We start from the raw sequence: 20,934 nt of genomic DNA, 5'->3' as shown, positions 1-20,934 counted from the left end.
GCCTCTTACGACAAGCATTGTCGCCTTTTATGGTAAGCATGGGTTGCTGAAGACCTGTTCTACCCCTCTACCTTCACGGGTCCCGTGCATGAATGTCCATACGCATGCAAATTATGAATCACGACCTACTAGTCAAGATGTCTTCAAGAACATGGTTTAAAATACATGTTTACTAATTCAAAACAAACATATCATGTAACGCTACGAATCACAGCTGGCTTATTACTTTGTTGTTTAACGGCGCACTCAGCAATATTCCAGCTATATGGCGGCGTGCTGTATATAATTCAGTCTGGACCAGACAATCAAATGATCAACATCATTGGCATTTCACAAAGTTGTTGGGTAGCCTTATGGTTAAAGCGTCCGCTCGTCACGACGAAGACCGGGTTTGATTCGATGTGTACAAAGTGTCAAGCCCATTTCTGGTATCCCCCGCCGTGACATTGCTGGAAATTGCTAAACACGGCGGAAAACCCAACTCACTCAAAGTCTGCAAGAGGCAGGTGGAGCTGACCATTTTACCCTTTTCTGAATAAATCGCCCATTCATTCCAACCTAAGGAATGCATGTGACTCTTGTGTTGTTCTTGGTTTATGTGCCAAGTACCCATGAAACACACAGGAGTGGGTTTCCAGCAAGAACAGTAATTCATGGACTGAAGAGCAAGAGTAAATAACAAGCCTTGTAGGAGTCGATTGCCTTGAAGGAGGGACGCTGCGTTCTTTGAACACGGGGGGCAGTATAGAGATTTTCCCATACCCTGCTATAGTTACGTTATATTTTTCAATCCCATGTACACATGGCTACAACATGACCGTTAAACTACAATAAAACACATATTTCGGCTGACGTATCGTGCCAGTTGTCAGAGGACAAGAAGCTGAACTCATACAGGATTGTATGGAATTTAGCGGGATACGAAACTACGTCATCATCATTATTAAAAAAACAAAACAAAAAAAACCATGCAAATCTTACACTATTTCAACCTCAGCTATCTCATGAATTGGTGTAGTGGAAACAAGATCCTAGCTGTAGATCCTCGAGAGGTGGGATGTGCAAGACGGTACGCAGTTTACTTCCGGTACCGGATTTCCTGTGACAAATGTATGTTCAAGAACAAGGTCTGGTTCCAAACTGCATAACTTTACAGGGGCAGACCAAGTGTACAGCCTCTCTTGGCTGTCTCATCTGTTGACAATCATAATATAGACTACTAATATTTTGATTAATAGTTACTAAAATTTGCCTATGGTTAGATTGTAAATATATTATTTCTGCAAGAATTATAGACTCCTTACTAGAGATTTAGATACTGTTACCACTATGCATTCCACCAGGAGCAATCCACTACTGAGAGGGGTGACGGTGTTGACCAATAATTCCAGTTTACACTAGGGAAAGTGATGTCCATTGTTCTTAGAAGTGTTTGATTAGCATAACTTGATTAACTGACCTAGGGCAATTATGTCTATTTGAAAAACACAAATTTGTACTTCATTTTGATAATCTTCACCGTGCCTAATACATTACACGCATATCAAATCAGTATTCCCTCGTGGAGTAGGCCGTTTAATCACCCTCTCTACGGTAGTTATTTAAATAAAGCCCCGAGTTATTTTTAATTATCTAACTTCTAAGGGTGATTAACCTATTTATACTATCTTAGAAACAGGAAATTGGTCGTGTTTGTCGTCATCCAAACTACATTCTCACAAGACAGATAAGTAACTAATGTCATCTCGTAGCGCTTACAATTAAAAAGAGCAAATGGCTGAACGATAAAATACTCAAAGATAACCAGATAGAGAAGAACATTGCTTGACACTGGATTCTTCGAAAAGTTGCGCACTTCCACAAACGTATGGGATATCACTCCGACCCATTTTTTAAGTCAGCAATTGAATGGACACAGCTGTTGTATCCACAGCCACACGAATCCCCAGTCGTGTTTCCCCCCTATAGAGACACGTATGAGAGATACAGTGATGATGTTTTACAAAATACCAACCGCCCCTCTGTTTTGTTGCCGTATAGTCACTCTGATCATGAAGTTGATCGATATCTGTGATGATACCAACAAATGTAAACGACAAAAATATTTCCTCATCTATAAGATGAGTGCACGGATCATGCTACATTGTTTGAATGAGTATGTGCATAAGGTAATGGAAGCAGTCAGCTGTTCCCGCTTCCCTAGGTAAATGGTGGATTCTGTGGTATACCCCCAAAACCACAAATGACAAAACCATTTCCTCATCCAATAGATGATTACATACATAGTCATACTATTTTATTTGTATGTGTTTATATTATATAAACGATGAAACTTTTTCCTCCTGCAGAAGAAGATTGCACGAGTATATATTATTTGTATGTGTTTATGCCTGAAAAAAAATATATACAATAAAACTATTGCCCCATCCATAACATGACTGCACGATCCTTATTGTATTATTTGTTTGTGTTCATGCATAAAATATATAAACGATACAACTATTTCCTTATGCATCAGATGATTGCACGAGTTCATACCATATTATTTGTTTGTGTTTATGCATAAAATATATAAACGAAAAAACTACTTTCCCATACATAAAATGATTGAAGGAGTGATGCTATATTGCTTATATGTGTTCATGCATAGAATATACAAACGATAAAAATGTCTCCCCACACATAAGATGTCTGGACGATTCATATTGTATTGTTTGTTTGTGCTCATGCATAAAATATGTAAATGATAAAACTATGTCCCCACTGATAAGATGATTACACGAGTCATACAGAATTATTTGTATGTGTTCATGAATAAAACATATCAACGAGAAACCTATTTCCTCATCCATAAGAATGATGATCGGACGACATATACTATAATTCCTGCATGTGTCTATGCATATGAAATACTCGACAAAATTAATTTCTCATCCATAAGATGATTGTATGTTTGCTACTATACTATATATTTGTGTTTGTGAATCACTAAATCAAATGATTTAACAACATGTACATCTGAGCAAGAAAGTCCCCGAGACTCTGCTAGATCTCATATGGATCGTTTTGACAGATATTTCGACAACATCCAGAATGATTTTAAACTTGTACTCTCATATGTTGATCAATATTTGAACATCAGATTCCGATGAGATAGTTCTGGTTCAACAAAAATGATTATATGACCTTCAGGTTGGTAGTTAATGTTTCTGTCATCCAGAACTACATCACGTATTGTGAGCCAGTTCTGCTTGACGTTATTGGTAACTTGCTGATGCTTCTCCTAATTTGACATTTGGGGAAATTGATTCTCGTCTCAGTTCGATTTCGGGCATCATTTCCCATGCTTTTAATTCAGTAACATCTATAGTTAAGTGAGTAGAGTTGCTTTCTGGTTTGACCAAAACGCTTCAAATTCATGGATAAAATTTCTTTTATTTCGTATGCGCGAATGCTTGAAAACAGGACATGAATCTGTATCCGAAATTATCCATAAAGTTTGTCAATATCAGTTTCCTTGTCTGCAAATGTCAGTATGTCTTGTTTCTGGTTTGGTCAACCGTGTCCAAGCAATGTCAAGACCATTATTGGCAAGTTGATACTGTGGGCGCTTTGTCTGTAAATCCACATATGAGGGGCCGTCTTTGGAGGCGTGTAATTTCTTTACCTGACACAATGTACAGTCTTGTTCTCACTATGCACAATTCCAATGGTTTCTGAAGAAAAGGTAACAAATGAATAGGATCATTTGGCATTGACGTTGACCAAATACGTCTATATCACCGCGTAATATACTATTTTTGTGCTTATGTCTTACATATATGTGTCTTGCCTGTTGTCGCCATTCATGATATTGCTTGAGCATTGCTGAAAATGCGTTAATCAGTACTTACTTGTATATTAAGATGAGTGAACTTAGTGCTTGCAAAATCTGCAGGAACAGTTCAGAAGATGATGTTGGTTCTGAATTATATCTTATTATATATACAGTCACAACTTTAGGAACTTGGTTTCAGCGAAATGTGCACCTCACAGGAGAGACGGATGCACTGGACGTTTATGTCATTCGTCAGTCATTACTTGATTTCTAGTGCTTGGTGAGTCAAAATTGAAGACACAACTTTGTGGATGACAACTTCTCGTTTATTGCATTGGGCGGCTTTTCTGTGTAGATCCTTACACCGTTGTCAAGATAGACGTGACTACAAACAAGTGATGAGAAGAACATGTGCATAGTATATTTTGGCAAACAACACATTAATATAGTATGGCTTCTATGGAAAGGCAGGTATTTAGAGATGCGCTGACGGTGGATTTGCAGGACAATCCCGACCACACCCCAGCCCAAACCCAAATTGACCGAAACCATCCCCATCAGAATTACCCTACCCTACATTGGCAATATCTCTCATCAAACAGATCACTAACTGTATCGGATATTGTATTAAAATGTTGTTTTGACATGACTTATATCACGCCCTCTTGACACGAGCGTCATTGAGTTGGATTATAGCAATATTCCAGTGATATTCCAATATGACAGTGGTGTAACACGAGAAATGGGCTTCATGCATTGTACCCATGTGGGGAACCGAACCCGGGCCTTCAGCGTGACGAGCGAACGCATTAACCACTAGGCTACCCCACCGTCCCCTAACGTTAAGATATCTATGTTGAACATATGGGTGGGGTCACAGTGACCTTGCAATAGAAAATCAGCGTAAGTCCAAACTAGTCTGGAACATATTATAACTTAATGGCGTGATTATACCATTTTCCAGTGCATAAAACTAGACAAGGTCACACTGGTCGTTAACATTATCGAGCAATTTCATTATCCTGCTGTTTACAATAGCATGGAATACATAATTATAATCTACCAGTCAATGTTTGTTTCTAAGAAGAAACAATAACTCTGGACCATCCTACATGTACTGACAAACACACACTGATTACAGTTTCCGGACACTTTAAGACTTGACTATTTCGTAGGTTTTGTACCTTTTGTTAATCATGCCATATGTATACCCGTGAAGATCCGGGGCAGTTTGTTCAAAATTGCCTCTGTTCATCCGGCAGAAAATGGGTACCCGGTTGGATAGAGTCATGTGACTGTAACCTTTTAGCACCTAACAGGCAGCTTGTGTTATCCGAGATAATAGGAATTAAGCGCCGGGAGCAATCACTTGGTGTTTGGAGATTATTGTTACTGGAGTTATTATCATTATCACTCAGAAAATGTAAAGTGATTAGATCAACTACCATGTGCACTGCACATGACATACAAGCAGAAGCATCACGTACCATTAAATAAACAGTCGGTGCTTGCTGGTCACAATTTACCTAATCTAAATGTAAGCATTATCCTTCCAAAAGATATGCAAACATCTAGATTGTGCGCCGTGCGTGGGTGAGCGAGTGAGTGAGTTTAGTTTTAAGCCACATTCAGCAATATTTTAGCTATATGGTGGCGGTCTGTAAATGATCGAGTCTGAACCAGACAATCCAGTGATCAACAACATGAGCATCGATCTGCACAATTGGGAACCGATGACATGTGTCAACCAAGTCAGCGAGCCTGACCACCCGATCCCGATAGCCGCCTCTTACGACAAGCATAGTCACCTTTTATGGCAAGCATGGGTTGCTGAAGGCCTGTTTTACCCCTGGACCTTGGATACTTGTATGCATTGTTTGATGTTATGCCAGTTTGTAATGCAACATGATTTTAACATGATTTGTGGGGTGTTACCTAATCACCGTTTAACTGTTTACAAGATGATATAGAAATCTATATGAGTAGAGCTGTTCCAAATAGTAAGTGAGCATGTCTTTTTTGGTTGGTGGGGGGCTCCAGAAATATTTCATACTCGCAAATTCATTATCGTGCATGTCTGCCATTGGCTTTGATGCAGACTTGACAACGACGACGCATAGACGACGCTAAGCGTTTGGCAATGCTTGGGGAACCAACACAATTCAGCTAACGTCCATGACTGATTCTTTATAATTTTGCAATTTATTGCTAATGTGATTTCATGAATTAACATAACGGGTTTGCGGGTAGGGTAGGATAGATAATAGGGGGTGAGGTACACGGGTAGAAAATTTGGACCTGTCCCAGCCCTAGACTGTATATCATTACAAACGCTATTAATGACAACACATTGTATGTCGAAAATTTCAACTAGTCTCTAAATCAGTCGTATTTCAGAGGGTATAGTATTGTCAAGCATTGAGTGACCTCGTCTAGACGGATACTAAAAGACCAACTGTCGTTCAGTTTACGATTTCAGTATGTCGCATGACTACGTTGTCCTTCAAGCAGAGAGCTAATGAATTGACAATAGTTTGCGCATAGTGGAACTGAGTCACGTGGATCTTCATCAGCTGGGGAACGTCGACAATATAACGTCAGCTCAAAACTATTGACAGACCTCGGCTTGATGAACAGTTACAAGTCGACTGTGGTCAGGTGCATAGTTCCAACAGGAACAGTCAGAATGGTCAACAGAGCGTATTTTAAATGGACACCAGCTTGCCCAGATCTATATACAGTGCATTTATCTTCCTACATACGAATGCTAATTTTACTAGGAGAAACGGTTTTTTAATAAAAAAATGCGTTTATTACATTCGCTCTCTATCGCTGGGACCTTACACACACCAGTTGTCTGTCTCACTCCAAACTGTCGGCACAACCCTCTGTATAATGCAGTATACCGGTATGCAGCCAGTTTAGACCCTCACCGGTTCTGTATCTCTGAGCCCCCTGGGGCTAAACCAGTATATATAGAGTTACACATTTCAATCAAAATTTTCTATTTTCAGATGCTTACACTGTCTATAACGTACCAGGTTCCTTTAATTATGGATCCAAAATTGTTCCGGATATGCTTCATGGTTTTTCAAGATCATACGTATATACTGGACAAAATAATAAACACATAGCTAAAATCTGGTTTTCAATGTAGAGTGTTTTAATAAAAAATGCTTGAGATCAATATAAATGCCATTGCTAACTGTGAGTACACTAATTCATTGTACACGAACTTTTTTTTTAGAAGATTTTTTACTCAAATGGTTCTTTATTATTTCAAACTCAACGTTTCTGAGATTTAACTTGCAGTTGGCAAGTGACAATCATGAGGATTCGCTATCTTAATTTCACTCTATTCGATTTACCTCTTTGTTTAAAGTGAAATTCATCGGTATGTTTTCACGGCAAAGAGACTATAGTATTGTTAATATTTTTTAATGCATGGAGCTGAAAATATCTTATATTTTGCTGATCTAAAGTACAAACGCTTGTTGTGTGATTTAAATGATACTCCCACAGTATCTTCGATATATCGTTGACACTATGTAAAGCACTGAGCTGTTACTGCTGAAAAGACATTGCATAATATTTTGCTATCTAAATACCAAGTACCAACTTGTGTTTCTTTGTAGTGTCTTTTCCTGCATACCAAAGGTATACGTAATCCTCAAATGATACATATCAATAAGAAAAACATAATTTTGAAATATTTAGCTATTATTTGTAAAGTTCCACTCGCATTTCTCATTAAATGATCTTTCTATTATAATTAACATTTGGCGTTTCCAAAACTACTATCTTGATGAAAATCCGTCCATCCAAACCGTCTATCCTACTGTCGGTTATAATATTGCTATAACCGATATTACATGTAGCACCTTGAAAGGACCCTGCACGGTTGTCATACACGGTAGCTAATGACAACGGCTTTAAATGACAGATATATAATTCGTGATTGTGACTATCCCATCCCATTCGGTAGCCAAACTGCACCATATTTTCACCTTTTTGGGGGCGTGGTTTCTCGACCAGTCTGGAACGCTGCATTATGGGAAGGAGTTCACCATATGTCGCCATACGAAGGTCATACCACGTCATACCACAGAGACCGCCATGAACAGACGAGTAGAATAGATATTGTAGTATCTGATCGCTTGTTGACAAGTCCACGAGAATTAAAACAGTTCTCCATATTCACTCTGACCCCAACAGGTCAGAGATGACACGTATCCATCTTGAAGATATTCCAACATCTTAAATCGACGGAAGACATCACTTTGCTGACGCCACTGACGTTCCAGAAGGACTTAAAGAAATATGTTCCGGCTCGTGGTCGTTGCCTTGATGGTGACGCTGTCAGCTGCAGCAACTAAATCCGTGATGAGGAAGCCAGCACAAAACGACGTCGTATACCCCTCGAACGTCCCCACGCCAACCGAGACCTACAGCAGGTTCGCCCAGATGGATGTTTCTGGGAACTACTTCCTGTTCTGGAGGGCAAACTCCACACACATCCATTTTGAAACTCACGTGAAAACCAGGGGCTACGTAGGCTTCGGTATCTCCAGCAATGGCAACATGTACCCCGCTGACGTGGTGATTGGCTGGGTGAAGGACGGGAAGGTGCATTTTCAGGTGAGATGTCTTTTTCCCTTGTACGTTATGTTTAAAATATCATATATCAAAACCTGGGATTCCTAAACACGCAAAAACTACTCAATCTGGGTAACACAGATCCTGAACACCTCATGTTTGTCACAATTGCAAGAAGCTAAAACGTGATCAGTTTGGTCAGGCTGCTGGCTTGTCACCGTGGTCCAGGGCGGTGGTGGTAGTATAGTGGTTGAAGCGTTGACTTGTCACTCCGAAGATCTGCATGGATACGTTTCTGGTTTCTGGTGTTCCAACCCGTGATATTTCTGGAGCATTGTTAAAATGGCGTAGAACCGTACTCACTGATCGCGTTCCAGTTGCGTACACCGATGCTGACAACGTCAAGCCCCGACGCGATTATACAGCTCGCCATTTGATAGCTTGAATAGTGCTGGACTTAAGAATCAAACAAAACGTTATGACTATGGATAAAGAAAAACGTATAGCCAAAACAGCCCATGAAAGTCGAGAATGTGTCCATATTACCAAGGTTTCTGAAAAAGAAGACAATCTCTGAACTCCTTTTTATTCCAGTTCAAAAACCGTTTTTCTGTAAAATATGTTCATTCCAGAGTAAGTGAGTGAGTGAGTTTTAGTTTTTCGCCACACTCAGCAATAACCCAGTTTCAGGGCGGCGTTCTGTAAATAATCGAGTCTGGACCAAACCACCCAGTGGCCAACAGCATGACCATCGATCTGCGCAATTGGGAATCGATGACGTGTCAGCGAGTCTGACCATCCGATCCCGTTAATCACTTCCTACGATAAGCTTAGTCGCCTTTTGTGGCACGCATGGATTGCCGAAGACCTATTCTACCCCGGATCTTCACGGGTCTGTTCATTTCAGAGAAAAGATGTAAGTCCAAAGTCCAATCTGAAACATGATACAAGACCAAATTTTGATTTAAATGGCAACAACATATATCCATAGAAAAGTATAAGGGAACACATAGAAGTAAAAGGGTTCCTTTATTCTTTCCAGATTTATTATCAAGGTTTATGGCTCAGTGGGTCAAAGTACGGAAATAATTAAGAAAACGTGTACTTTCATGTGTTCCCTTATTCGTTTCCATGAGAATAGCTGTATGTAATATCTGACAGATTTCACCCGCGGTGCACTATTGCGAACGAAAGATATATTTTCCAAATGCTTTGATAACGTACGTTACACAGCCGTACTGTTTAAGACACGGCAAGTGCTTCCTTAAACAACCCTATGTTACTGTCGGGGTTGCATTTAGGGCTGCGCAATGTAACCTCGGTATTTACCGGTATTTACCGGTATTTACCGGTTCACACATGACAGCGATACATGTCGAACGCTAATCGAAAACCGGTATTTTGACATACATTGGGAAAATTTAATAGCACTCGGAAATCTTCGGAGATTTCCTTTTTCCACACCAAATGTCATGTGAATGTTGAAAAATGGTGGCCCCAAAACACAGACCAATTTATTGTGGTACAAAATGTGCAAATGTTTGAACATGGCAGCATTTGGGATTGACAACGTTCACGGTCAGTGGAACTATTGACAAGTAGTCATGATTAAAAGTTTTTGTTAAAGCTTAATCAAGCATTGTTGCGTTTTTTGCTTTATTAATCAAGCATTAGTTCGATTGTAAATAGCTGAGTTCCATTGCCTGACTGAGTCAGGTTTTAGACCACCTTTAACAACATTCCAGAAATTTCAAGACAGTGAAACCAGAAATTATCCTGGATAATCTTCACAATATAAAAGAGTTCTGTTGCCCAGCGAACGAATATTGAGTCCAGACAAGCTAGTGGTCAATGGCTTACTGGTCATCTACTTACTCGCTCACTCCCTTTGATCATTGGCATGGTGTCTTCCAGGACCGCCACACAATCGGCTTCTATGAACCAATCACCGACGACTCACAGGACTGGACGCTCATCGCCGGCTTCGAGAACGGCTTCGGCACGGTGTTAAAGTTCTCTCGAGCACTGGACACGTGTGATGAGAAGCAGGACTTTGTGATCAAGGTGTGGACTTTCCAATGTTCCTTCTATTTACTATACATAAAGTACGCGTGACATAAAAGTGGGTCAAACCCCGAAAGAGCTGAAAATCCTAAAATACTGAAGATGTTGCGAAAGCAATTTAAAAAAACCCAGAAATATTGAGATAAAACATTTGATTTAGTTTTTCTTCAATATGCTGATAATTATGAGAAAACTAAATATGTTAAAATGCATAAAATACTAAAAAAATGTTTAATATAAAATTGTATTTTTAGACCTGGATTACTGAAAAGATGCAAATTATTCAAAGAAAAAAGAAAATGTGGCGAGGCAGATACAATGTTTAAGTGAACTACAAAAAATGAATATCATGTAAATAATCAATTCAACTGCCCATATTGTGACACCATCGGAAGGTGATTCCATTGTATAGCGTTGTGATATCGTTGCTCTCCCGCAGGATGGGACCACAAGAGTCATTTTCTCCTATCACCCAGATGACCCCATCCACGAGACGGGCCTGACATACCACGGTCACGGCAGACGGGGGTCCAAGAGTCTGCTACTGCTGGACTTGAACCCGACCGTGAAGGAGTTGCCAGCTGACACCAAACACTTCGACATGAAGAACCAGGAGGTGAGGAGATCACTACGATTTTCACTATGACTCCCGGATAAAACCGGAACCTGAATAATACCGACTACAATCAATTAAAGAGTAAACTAGCACGCACGACAAGTCGTTACGTTCGTATTTTAATGAGTCTGTTCGGGGTCGATCGTAAAACCCAGCACTTCGACCTGACCAATCAGAAGGTAAGGGAAGTGCACAATACATCTCTCTGTACAGTTCCTTTGATTTCACTCGAGACCGATGGATTCCTCACTAACAAAAAATTTAATGAACTCAACAAAATCATAATTTAAAAAAAAGTTGTGTAACAGATGATCATTATTTTGCTGTCACTTATGCTTTTTCATACGAGGAGTCATCACTTGCAGGTAGAACAGCCGGGTAATCAACAAGCGTGTGAAGCGAAATTTCACTTTCGCGCGTGCAACTCGCACACCTGGCTTTTCTACCTGCAAGTGGTGCTGGTAGAAATTATGATCGTTTGTTAAAAACCTTTGAATTTGTTTTCGGGTCTCCAAAGTTATAAAATAAATTGGTCTGTCGATTTCATTAACCGCTTAAAGAATGACATTTAAAGGTAATATTTAGTGATATTTCAATTTTCATGATACCAATATACTTTATTCCTGTTGATGAACATTATAATACCTATTCGTACCGATGAGGTGATCTTTTCGCCAGTTTCAAGTGCCTGCCGCTAAAACCTTCCATCACTGCACTGTACACAAGACGCCAGAGCTATCAAAGAAGAATCACCTGATCATGGTATGTGACAATGTATTCATACTATCTACCTCCCCTGTCTACCTAGTTTGTGCTATCGTCGTCTGTTGTCAGCTTTGGAACGTACTAAACTGCTAGGACATTAGTGGAAAAAAGGTGAGTGAGTTTAGTTTTACGCCACACTCCAGCGGCAGTTGTCTGTAGATAATCGAGACGATCCAGTGGTCAACAGAATGAACAATCATCCTCGCAAACTGGGAACCGATGACGTAGGTCAAAAACGTCAGCGAACGTGACCACGTTAGTCGCCTTTTAATTATGACAAGCGTGGGTTAATGAAGGCCAATATTCTAACCCAGATCTTCACGGGGTGGAAAGAAAAGGTCCTGATGTTAAGCTTAATCTTGAATCATCTTACACCGAATCATCTCTTTCGACTGAATCCTCTTGTGACTGATTCATGAAACTGCGTATTCTTCTCACGTCCTGAATACACTGAATCGTGCTGACATTGTACTGAATCATCTTCCCACACACTGAATCCCCCCAACCCCCCAACCCCACCCCCCAGCTTGACACATGGCATCGGTTCCCAGTTGCGCCGATCGATGCTCATTCGGTTGATCACTGGATTGTTTGGTCTAGACTCGATTATTTACAGACCGCTGCCATATAGCTGGAATATTGCTAAACAAACTCACTGACTCTGATTACTCTTCCCATACTGAATGGCTTTACGATCCCTTGAATCATCTTACAATGATCTTGTAATGTTTTGCTACCACGTTGAATCAATACACTATTGTATCCATCCGATCCCCAGTTCGAGCCAATCATCACCCCTGGCAACGAGAATATCGTCCACCACATGACAGTGTATACGTGCCCGACCGAGCTAGACGACAAATACAACAACCACGACTACCACTGCTATCACATCAATGACGATACCCTGCTGTCGTGCCGGGCGGTGTTCCTAGCCTGGGCCGTGGGTGGAGAGGTGAGCTTCGTCTGGCGTACTTACTAAAATTCCATCTAAAGCTATATATATAGTCCTGAACTCCACGCCTTACGGACATACTCAAAGCTCACACAAGATGATGGCATAATCCAGTCTGCCTATGAGATACTACAAGGTCAATAGTCACATAGTCTATCCTATCGGGTACCCATTATCTCCTGGATGAACAAAAGTAATTTTGAACAAACTCACTTGTTTTAGTTAAAAGCTGTATCAAACGTGCTTCCTTTGGGTATCACATGTGCTTCGTCGTGGGTCAAGACTCAGAGTCAAGCTGCCACACTCAGTCACCCATCCAAGTAGTCTCAGTGACCAACGCCGCTTAACTTCATCTGACTGTGACCTTGACTCTTAGCGTTGCACCACACACAACCGCTGTATAAAACTGTGTATATAGTTGGTATAAACGCTGAAATCCAACCCAATCATTCAGAACCTCGTGCATATGTACTTGCTAGACTGTGTCTTAATCTGCGCGCACACTCCTAATATACTGAGAGAAACAGAAAAGGAGCACGGGAAAATCCAAGCCTTCCTTTAATATTTTCCAGTTTTCATCATCAGCTTTGAATAGCGCTGTAGGGGAAAATCTAAGAAATAAATAAAGGAACACCGTCATGAAGAGGTGTTCCCTTATTTGTTTTCCTCAGTATATAATGAATATTATCTTTCTACAGCCCTTCTATCTACCTACTGATGTCGGAATGCCCCTCGGAATGTCGGAAGGTCCTGGTCACGTGGTCCTGGAGACACACTACAACAACCCCACCCTTCAGTCTGGTAGGTATGTTTGTAAAGAGACGAGCAAAGCGTCAATTGCGACATCATATCGTGGACGATCCATGCCCAAATGGACGCAGATATGATGGAGATTTTACGACCTCTTTTACAATGCCGATTCCGGACTAAATTTTCCACAGTTCTGTATATTTGGTTTTTCTGTCATGGCTAAGGGGTCATCGACAGCTCCGGCATGCGCATCCACTACACGCCAACGTTACGACTTCACGACGTCGGGGTTCTACAAACTGGGGTCATGGTCGACAAACTCCACATCGTACCCCCTGAGTACGAGTCCTTCAAATCCCGGGGGTACTGCACCATGGCATGTATGGAGAGGGTAAGTTTCTTCTTGTCCCAATCCAGTCTCCATTCCCATGCAAGTTTGCATGACTTTCAGAGTTCCATTCAATGTTCACAGATTCACAGCACACGGGATATGCCTCTGGGATATCAGACTTTGTTTTAGTATCCCAAACGAGCTGTTACAGACGTGGTTTACAGACGTGGCCAGCCACAGTGTTTGTTCGTCTATATTTGATACCTCTAAAATTGCTATTTTGTTCCCTTTGTATAGAGACGCCGCCATCTCGACAGTGTCTTAACTCTACATTTGAACCTCTAGATATGTTATCTGTTCGTCTTGTTTACTGATGCCACAGCCATAGTTTGTGTGGACACATATATTTGATAACTCTAAATATGTTATTTGTTTGCATTGTTTACATCGCCGCCAGGTCTAATGTACAAATGCCTCTATGTTTGATATCTCCAACTGTGATCTATTTGCTTTGTTTACAGGCACCGCCAGACAAAAGTGTGTACGTACCTCTACATTTGATACCTCTAAATCTTCAGGCCTTGACTCGGTCCACTGCCCCTGAGATGAACGTGTTCGCAGTTTTACAACACACCCATCTTATTGGGAAGGGAATCAGGACCCGCATTGTCAGGAACGGCACTGAGATCGAACCCCTCATCGTGGAGGACAACTGCGACTTTGACTTCCAGGAAACCAGACTGCTGACTCATGAGAGGAAGTTACAAGTGGTAAATCATACTGGAGAGTACATTGTAAGGCTCTCCAATATGTCCTGTTGAGGAAGATTCGTGAGATTACATTGCATTACTAAATCAAACAACTCAAATAAACGGCCAAGTTTAATCCTGGTTCAAATTATAAATACTCTAACGCCATCATCAAATTACGTTTGCGGAGGCATGGTGTAGGGGTGAAACGGTGCGCGCTTACTAGGTTCGGTACGTATTGGGGTACGTGTCCCTCGCTTCGGGCCGTCACGGTTCCGTGTATGATCAGAATGCAGAAAATAGACATTATGAAGCAAACTTTACATTGTTTAATAACACGGAAACATAATAACATAGTAGGAAAAGACAGTAGCTCTAGTTTTTTTTCATTTAAAACCTCTCACTACGCGTTCAGTTTTAAATCAAATTTAGAGCTTCTATAATTTCGATATATACCTCTGATTTTGCAACACAGTATGTTTATCTCCTAATTAACGACGAGATAGAAAGTAATACATAATATTATATAGACTGCACTACCGAATCGAAGGGAAAATATCACGGTTCTATTAATAGAACCTACATCACTAACTGAAGCTGTGATATACATGGAATCCTGTTCACCATGAATGGACTGAACATGGTTTTACTCCGGGTCTAGCAATATTCCAGCAATACCACAGCGGGGAAAACCAACAACAGGGCTTCACACCATTTCACCCATGTGGGGAATCGAACACTTGATCCTCCACGTGACGAGCGCACCACTAGTCTACCTCATCGCCCACACCGATTGTGGTATGGACATTTATATATACGTAATAGGGACGAATCTGGATTCGAAGCTACGATCACAGCTTTCACGGTTGACGAAGGGAGGTAACTCTGCGATGTGCTTGGGCGTGTCGTGATCATGAAAAATCACTGCAAGAGACATTGCTACTTAATGTCCTGTTAGTGATTTAACTTAAGCGTTCGTTCACATGTGGACCTACATGGCTCTTTTATAAGTCTAGGTTTAATCACTGTAGAATTTGATGTCAGAGTGACCCGGTGGGTAAGGCGCCTAAATTAGCTTTACTTCTTGTATCTCAGACGTGCTGGTTCGAATCCCATGTTGGACCTTACTTCGTTTTATCGCTTGTCGGTATACTCCCCAAATGTTGACTTCGTCAAAGTGGTAAACGTTTGAAACCTGATTTACCCGCTCAATACGTTAAGAATATTGTTCATGATCAAGGAGGCACTAAGACAAACTCTCTGACTGTGACTGACTGACTGACTGACTGACTGACTGACTCACTATTTACTCTTCCAGGGAGACGCCATCATCACCGAGTGCGACTACCAGTCAAAGGAAAAGGGCACATTCACATATGTAAGTGTGGACGTCATACATTCTGATATCCTGCTGACTAAATGTGCATATTAGATACATGTATACTATAATTCAAGATACGCAGGTCAATATAACTCGATGCACGTGTCATTTCACCTTTTCTGAGCCACCAAGTACAGATACACCCTAGTTTTAATGCCCCAGGTTATAATGCCATGCTTTTGCCAGAGGGGCGTGTGTCGCTTAGAAACAGTATTAGACAGACATATAGGTGTATACCCAACCCACGCTGACAGCACCTATTCGAGCAGCATTCCACGTGTCTAAAAAACATTTTCCAACATCTACATATCATTTCCGCGACAGTAAACAGACATCCTCTCCAACATCACTGGCAGTCATACTTACTTATCGGCCATAGATGGCCATGACCTTCCGGTGATCTAAGCAGCACATTGATAAGTATAGTTTTAGAGGTTAAATATTTATAAATATCATTTCATGAAAATGACTCAGTATCAACTGCATTTTTATAACCTCTACAATTACTATGACCAATTTACTGTTCTGTGCATCACCCAAAACAGATGGAATATTGTAATGTTCAGATGTCATCTATGGCTGACATAGATGTAAACATACGTGGCGTCCAGGGTCGGCGGTCTTTTCCGGTCAGTGCTTTGAGTACAGAAAGTCATGCCTGGTTATGATGGATGGAGTAGATTACAAAGCGAAGATAGAAATCCATTGGCTTACGAAGTTACTTACATCAGTTCCCAGTCAGTGTTATCGTTTCATGGTGTAAGGTGCGCGCGCTTACCAGATATACGTACTGCGGTACATGACCCTCGGTTCGGTCCGTTTCTGTTCGGTCCGTTTCTGTTCGGTGTATGAGACAAGATCAGAATGCAGAAAATAGACATTATGAACCATACCTTACCTTGTTTAATAACATGGGAACATAATAACATGGTAGGGAAGCATAGTAGCTCTAATTTCACGAGAGAACCACGCACTAATCCAGGTGCACAATCTCACGCGAACGTTAAAGTGTATTTGTTGTTCAAAGGGTTACTCGGAGGTTTCTGAAGTTCCACGCTAGTTTGTTGGTGGTTTTCAAACATAAGCGAAGACGTGTCGACAACAATACGAGCTTTAACATAGTGTGAACTGGATGACCTAATGCATTCAGCTCGCTAAACACAATGTTTATTCCTGATGCATGGTATTAACCATCCCAAAACACACTCGCGAGATAACCTATAGCTATATGGATGTCGGGTTAATGAAATCAGCACATGGATAGTCTATAGCATCGGTATTGTATCTGAGTGCACAGTGCCACCGTATAGCTCAATCACTTACTCTGAGTATTGTATGGGCGGTGGGGTAGCCTAGTGGTTAAAGCGTTTGCTTGTCACGCCGAAGAAACGGATTCGATACCTCACATGGGTGCAGTGTGTGAAGCTCATTTCTTGTTTCCCTGACGTGATATTGCTGGAATATTCACTCACTCACTCACTCACTCACTCACTCACTCACTCACTCACTCTGCATGTTACAGGGCGGCCTGAGTACAAGTGATGTGATGTGCATGTCCTTCATCCTGTACTACCCCCGGAGTCCGATGGCCATGTGTTGGAGCAAGCCTCTGTACGACGCCTACATCAAAGACGCGAGCGAGAAGCACGCCCTAATCAGTTACCTCCATACCCTTGACTGGAAGAACCAGACAGTCAGGGACGACTTCCAGAAGAGAACTGACGACTCCATCAATCACATGGAATGCGTAGATTATGCGTCTCCAGCGGTAAGTTCCAGATACAGTAAACTGCATTCCTAACGAATCCGGTTATAACAAACTGACGAACGCAACGAACTGATAGATGTAACGAACGGATATAACGGACTAATGGATATAACGAATGGATGGAGCTAACAAAAATAAAGGATACAACGAACTGACAGACATAACGAACTGACGGATATAATCATTTGACGGATGTAAGGACCTGACGGATATAACGAACAGGCGGGCATAACGACCGGATGTAAAGGGCTTACGGATATAACGAACTGGTGGATGTAACGGACTGAAGGATATAACGAACTGGCGGATATAAAATGAACTGGCGGATATGACCAACTGACGGATCTAATTAGCTTACGGATACAACGAGCTGTCGGATATAACGAACTGACGGATATAACCAACGAATGTAACGATCTGCCTAGTGTAACGAACTGACAGATGTTACGAGCTGACGGGTGTAACAAACTAGATTTTTTTCGGTCGAAGCTTCTTGCTTCATAATTTAGTCGACAGGTCACGAACTGTGGTTGTAACGAACCAAACAGAGTGGCCCCGTTGAAATGTGCACGGGTCATACGTAGTTGGGTGTGATGTATACAACGAAACCCTTGTAATCAGGAAAACGCTGTTTTCTGTTAAATAGCCTTTTGACCCTGTTCCACGAAGCAAGCTTCTCAAATAGAGTGAATGACCTCTAACCTTCGATCTTCTCCTGTGGACAAAGAGGGAAATCTTTCATGGACATTTATATGCGTCTTGACGCCGTCTTCATGCCAATTATAGCTTTACATACCCGTGGAAATCCGGGAGAGAATTGGTCTTCAGCAACCCGTGCTTATAGTAAAAGGCGACCAAAATGATCGGGTGGCCCGGCTCTCCGACTTGGTTGACAAGTGTCATCGTATACCATCTGCGTAGATCAATGCTCCTTCTGTTGATCACTGGATTATCTGGTCCAGACACGACTATTTACAGACCGCCTCCATAAATCTACAATACTGAGTGTGGCATTAAAAAAAGCAAATAAAAAAAGCAAGCCTTAAATTTATGCCTGTGGAAGGAAACCTACCGTTCGCACAAATTGATCGGCGTTAAACCCAGTTAACTTACTGTGTTACTTTGCCTCCAGTGATATTACATTTCTGTTCGCAGCCCTACAGTGCCAAGATTCATCCCGATCCCGTGACCAGGCCCTACGTCCAGGCATGTGCAGCACCAAATAGGAAGCCATGATTCGAAATTTAAAATTTAAATTGTTATTGTTGTTGACGAATAAATGTTCACTATGTTGTATTCCCAAACAACGTTAACTGTGTTGATGATAAACGGTAGCTTCTGGTAGTCCGGAGGGTAAGGCCCTCTTTGGGGGTTCTACTCCCCACATGGTTACGACATGTGATGCCAGTTTCTGGTGTCTCCGGCTGGAATATTACTAAAATCAGCATAACGCAATACTCACGTACTCACTCACTCACGCACGTACTCATTCACTAGTCACGACGTTAACGTGTAGCTTCACGTGCACATTCCGACAAGTGTGGCCAGGTGGTCTTGAGGCGACATTTGCTAGAAGCTGGTGCGATTCCAAGACTGATCATTTGTCAGCCAGCTCCAATTTGGTAAACCCCATTGAGTGAGTGAGTGAGTGAGTGAGTATTGTTTCACGCCGCTTTTAGCAATATTCCAGCAATTTCACGGCGGGGGAGATCGGAAATGGGCTTCACACATTGTACCCATGTGGGGTTTCGAACCCGGATCTTCCGAGTGACGAGCAAATGCTTTAACCTGTAAACCACAGGGCTACGGTACCCTCGGTTATCTCGATGAAAAGCGATGAATTTACCTAGTGGCAAAACCGTCATCACATGAGGTCGATTTGCCACATCGAGGAACTGTACCCTGATGTCGCTATGCTATAGTATAGTATATTGTCAATCACTCTTTTATTCGATGGTTCCATTTGAATTTCACTCCAAGTTTCTGTGGGTGTCGACACTTTCATGCCAGGTCACACATGGGGTAGTATGGAGGCCCGCCCACAGACTCACCCTAGATACAAAGGGCATTATTCTTAACTTAGACGAGGTCAAGAACTTGGCACTGTTGTGATAGTATTTTCCCCAAATCTGTCGGGGAGACACGCATGCTTTCTCAAGGAAACACACAACCAAAGAAAAAAAATATAACTAACGGGGATACTGTCTCCGGGCACTGGATATTTGAGTAACTGTAAGACATGTGGCAGCAACACTTGGATTGAAACCTTATTGCGAAAATATAAGATAGTTTATTTAGAAAGTAGCGGTACAAACTCGAGGTTTACAGGTTAAAGCGTTTGCTCGTCACCCTCGAATGTATGCACGTTTCATTACCATGCTGTTGGATGAATATTCACATACTGTGTGAGAAGTAGCCTCTGGCCCGTTAGCCGGAGGCTAGTAAAAATTCTGTCGGGCCAGTAAATCGTCACAGTTACTGGTCCGACTGGCAGGTCAATTTCCATGAGGTCGTTTGGTAAATTTATCACTCTCTCCAACTTGTGAACTTACAACACACTTTTTGCAAGATTATGGCCTGGTAAAAATGTTCAACGTATCAGCAATTAAATGATACCCTTGTCAAACAATATCTTATCCTCATCTGTGATCTTTTTCTTATTAGCTTCTACTTTCATATTTCGTTCTAGTGAACTTTACCACAGACTAAAAATATGGGGACACGCTAAAATTATAAATGATATAAATAACGATATGTCGGGTAATATATAAACTTTAAAGTTGTGAGGTAATATATTCTCTAAGACCAACGCAACTTTTTGTGTGCTTATAAACCTCTCCGATTTTCTCTGCTGTAAATTCCCTCCAGAATCGGGTAGACTTCTGCTGTGACTTTGCACTGATCATTTCTAAACCCAGGTTTTGAAGTATACGTTTCGAACCTCATATCTTGTTAAATTTGGTGGAGTGAGTGAGTGAGTGAGTTTGGTTTTACGCCACTAGGCTATCCCACCGCCCCTAATTTTGGTGGAAGCACAGCCGACCGTCCTCGTAGTGGAAGACCGCCTGTGACAATGTTGAGGCAAAATCGGCAGATTGTCCGTCATCACCTGCAGACTTGTTTCGCTACGGCGCCGACGCAG

The 20,934-nt window shown here is 41.5% G+C and overlaps 2 protein-coding genes across 3 annotated transcripts; both read left to right on the top strand.

Annotated features, from left to right (window-relative positions):
• The first annotated feature begins 8,137 nt into the window (after positions 1 to 8,137).
• LOC137271678 (DBH-like monooxygenase protein 1 homolog) lies at positions 8,138 to 11,123 on the top strand. Its single transcript, XM_067804102.1, has 3 exons — positions 8,138 to 8,455; positions 10,328 to 10,477; positions 10,917 to 11,123. Exons 1-3 carry the CDS (start codon positions 8,138 to 8,140, stop codon positions 11,121 to 11,123), a joined length of 675 nt encoding a protein of 224 aa, XP_067660203.1.
• Positions 11,124 to 11,501: 378 nt separating this feature from the next.
• On the top strand, positions 11,502 to 19,096 carry LOC137273470 (DBH-like monooxygenase protein 1 homolog). Of its 2 annotated transcripts, none has more exons than XM_067806170.1 (9): positions 11,502 to 11,667; positions 11,772 to 11,855; positions 12,637 to 12,813; positions 13,512 to 13,614; positions 13,788 to 13,954; positions 14,416 to 14,664; positions 15,962 to 16,021; positions 17,547 to 17,792; positions 18,948 to 19,096. In XM_067806170.1, exons 2-9 carry the CDS (start codon positions 11,853 to 11,855, stop codon positions 19,026 to 19,028), a joined length of 1,086 nt encoding a protein of 361 aa, XP_067662271.1. In that variant the 5' UTR covers positions 11,502 to 11,667; positions 11,772 to 11,852; the 3' UTR covers positions 19,029 to 19,096. The 2 variants fall into 2 exon arrangements, with proteins under 2 accessions (XP_067662271.1, XP_067662273.1); XM_067806172.1 differs by having other exon boundaries at positions 11,516 to 11,667; positions 14,473 to 14,664.
• Positions 19,097 to 20,934: the final 1,838 nt, after the last annotated feature.

The sequence above is a fragment of the Haliotis asinina genome, chromosome 2 (genome assembly GCF_037392515.1).
Source record: "Haliotis asinina isolate JCU_RB_2024 chromosome 2, JCU_Hal_asi_v2, whole genome shotgun sequence".
NCBI lineage: Eukaryota > Metazoa > Mollusca > Gastropoda > Lepetellida > Haliotidae > Haliotis > Haliotis asinina.
Note: the sequence above shows the minus strand (reverse complement) of the source record. Positions and strands in the feature narration are given on the sequence as shown.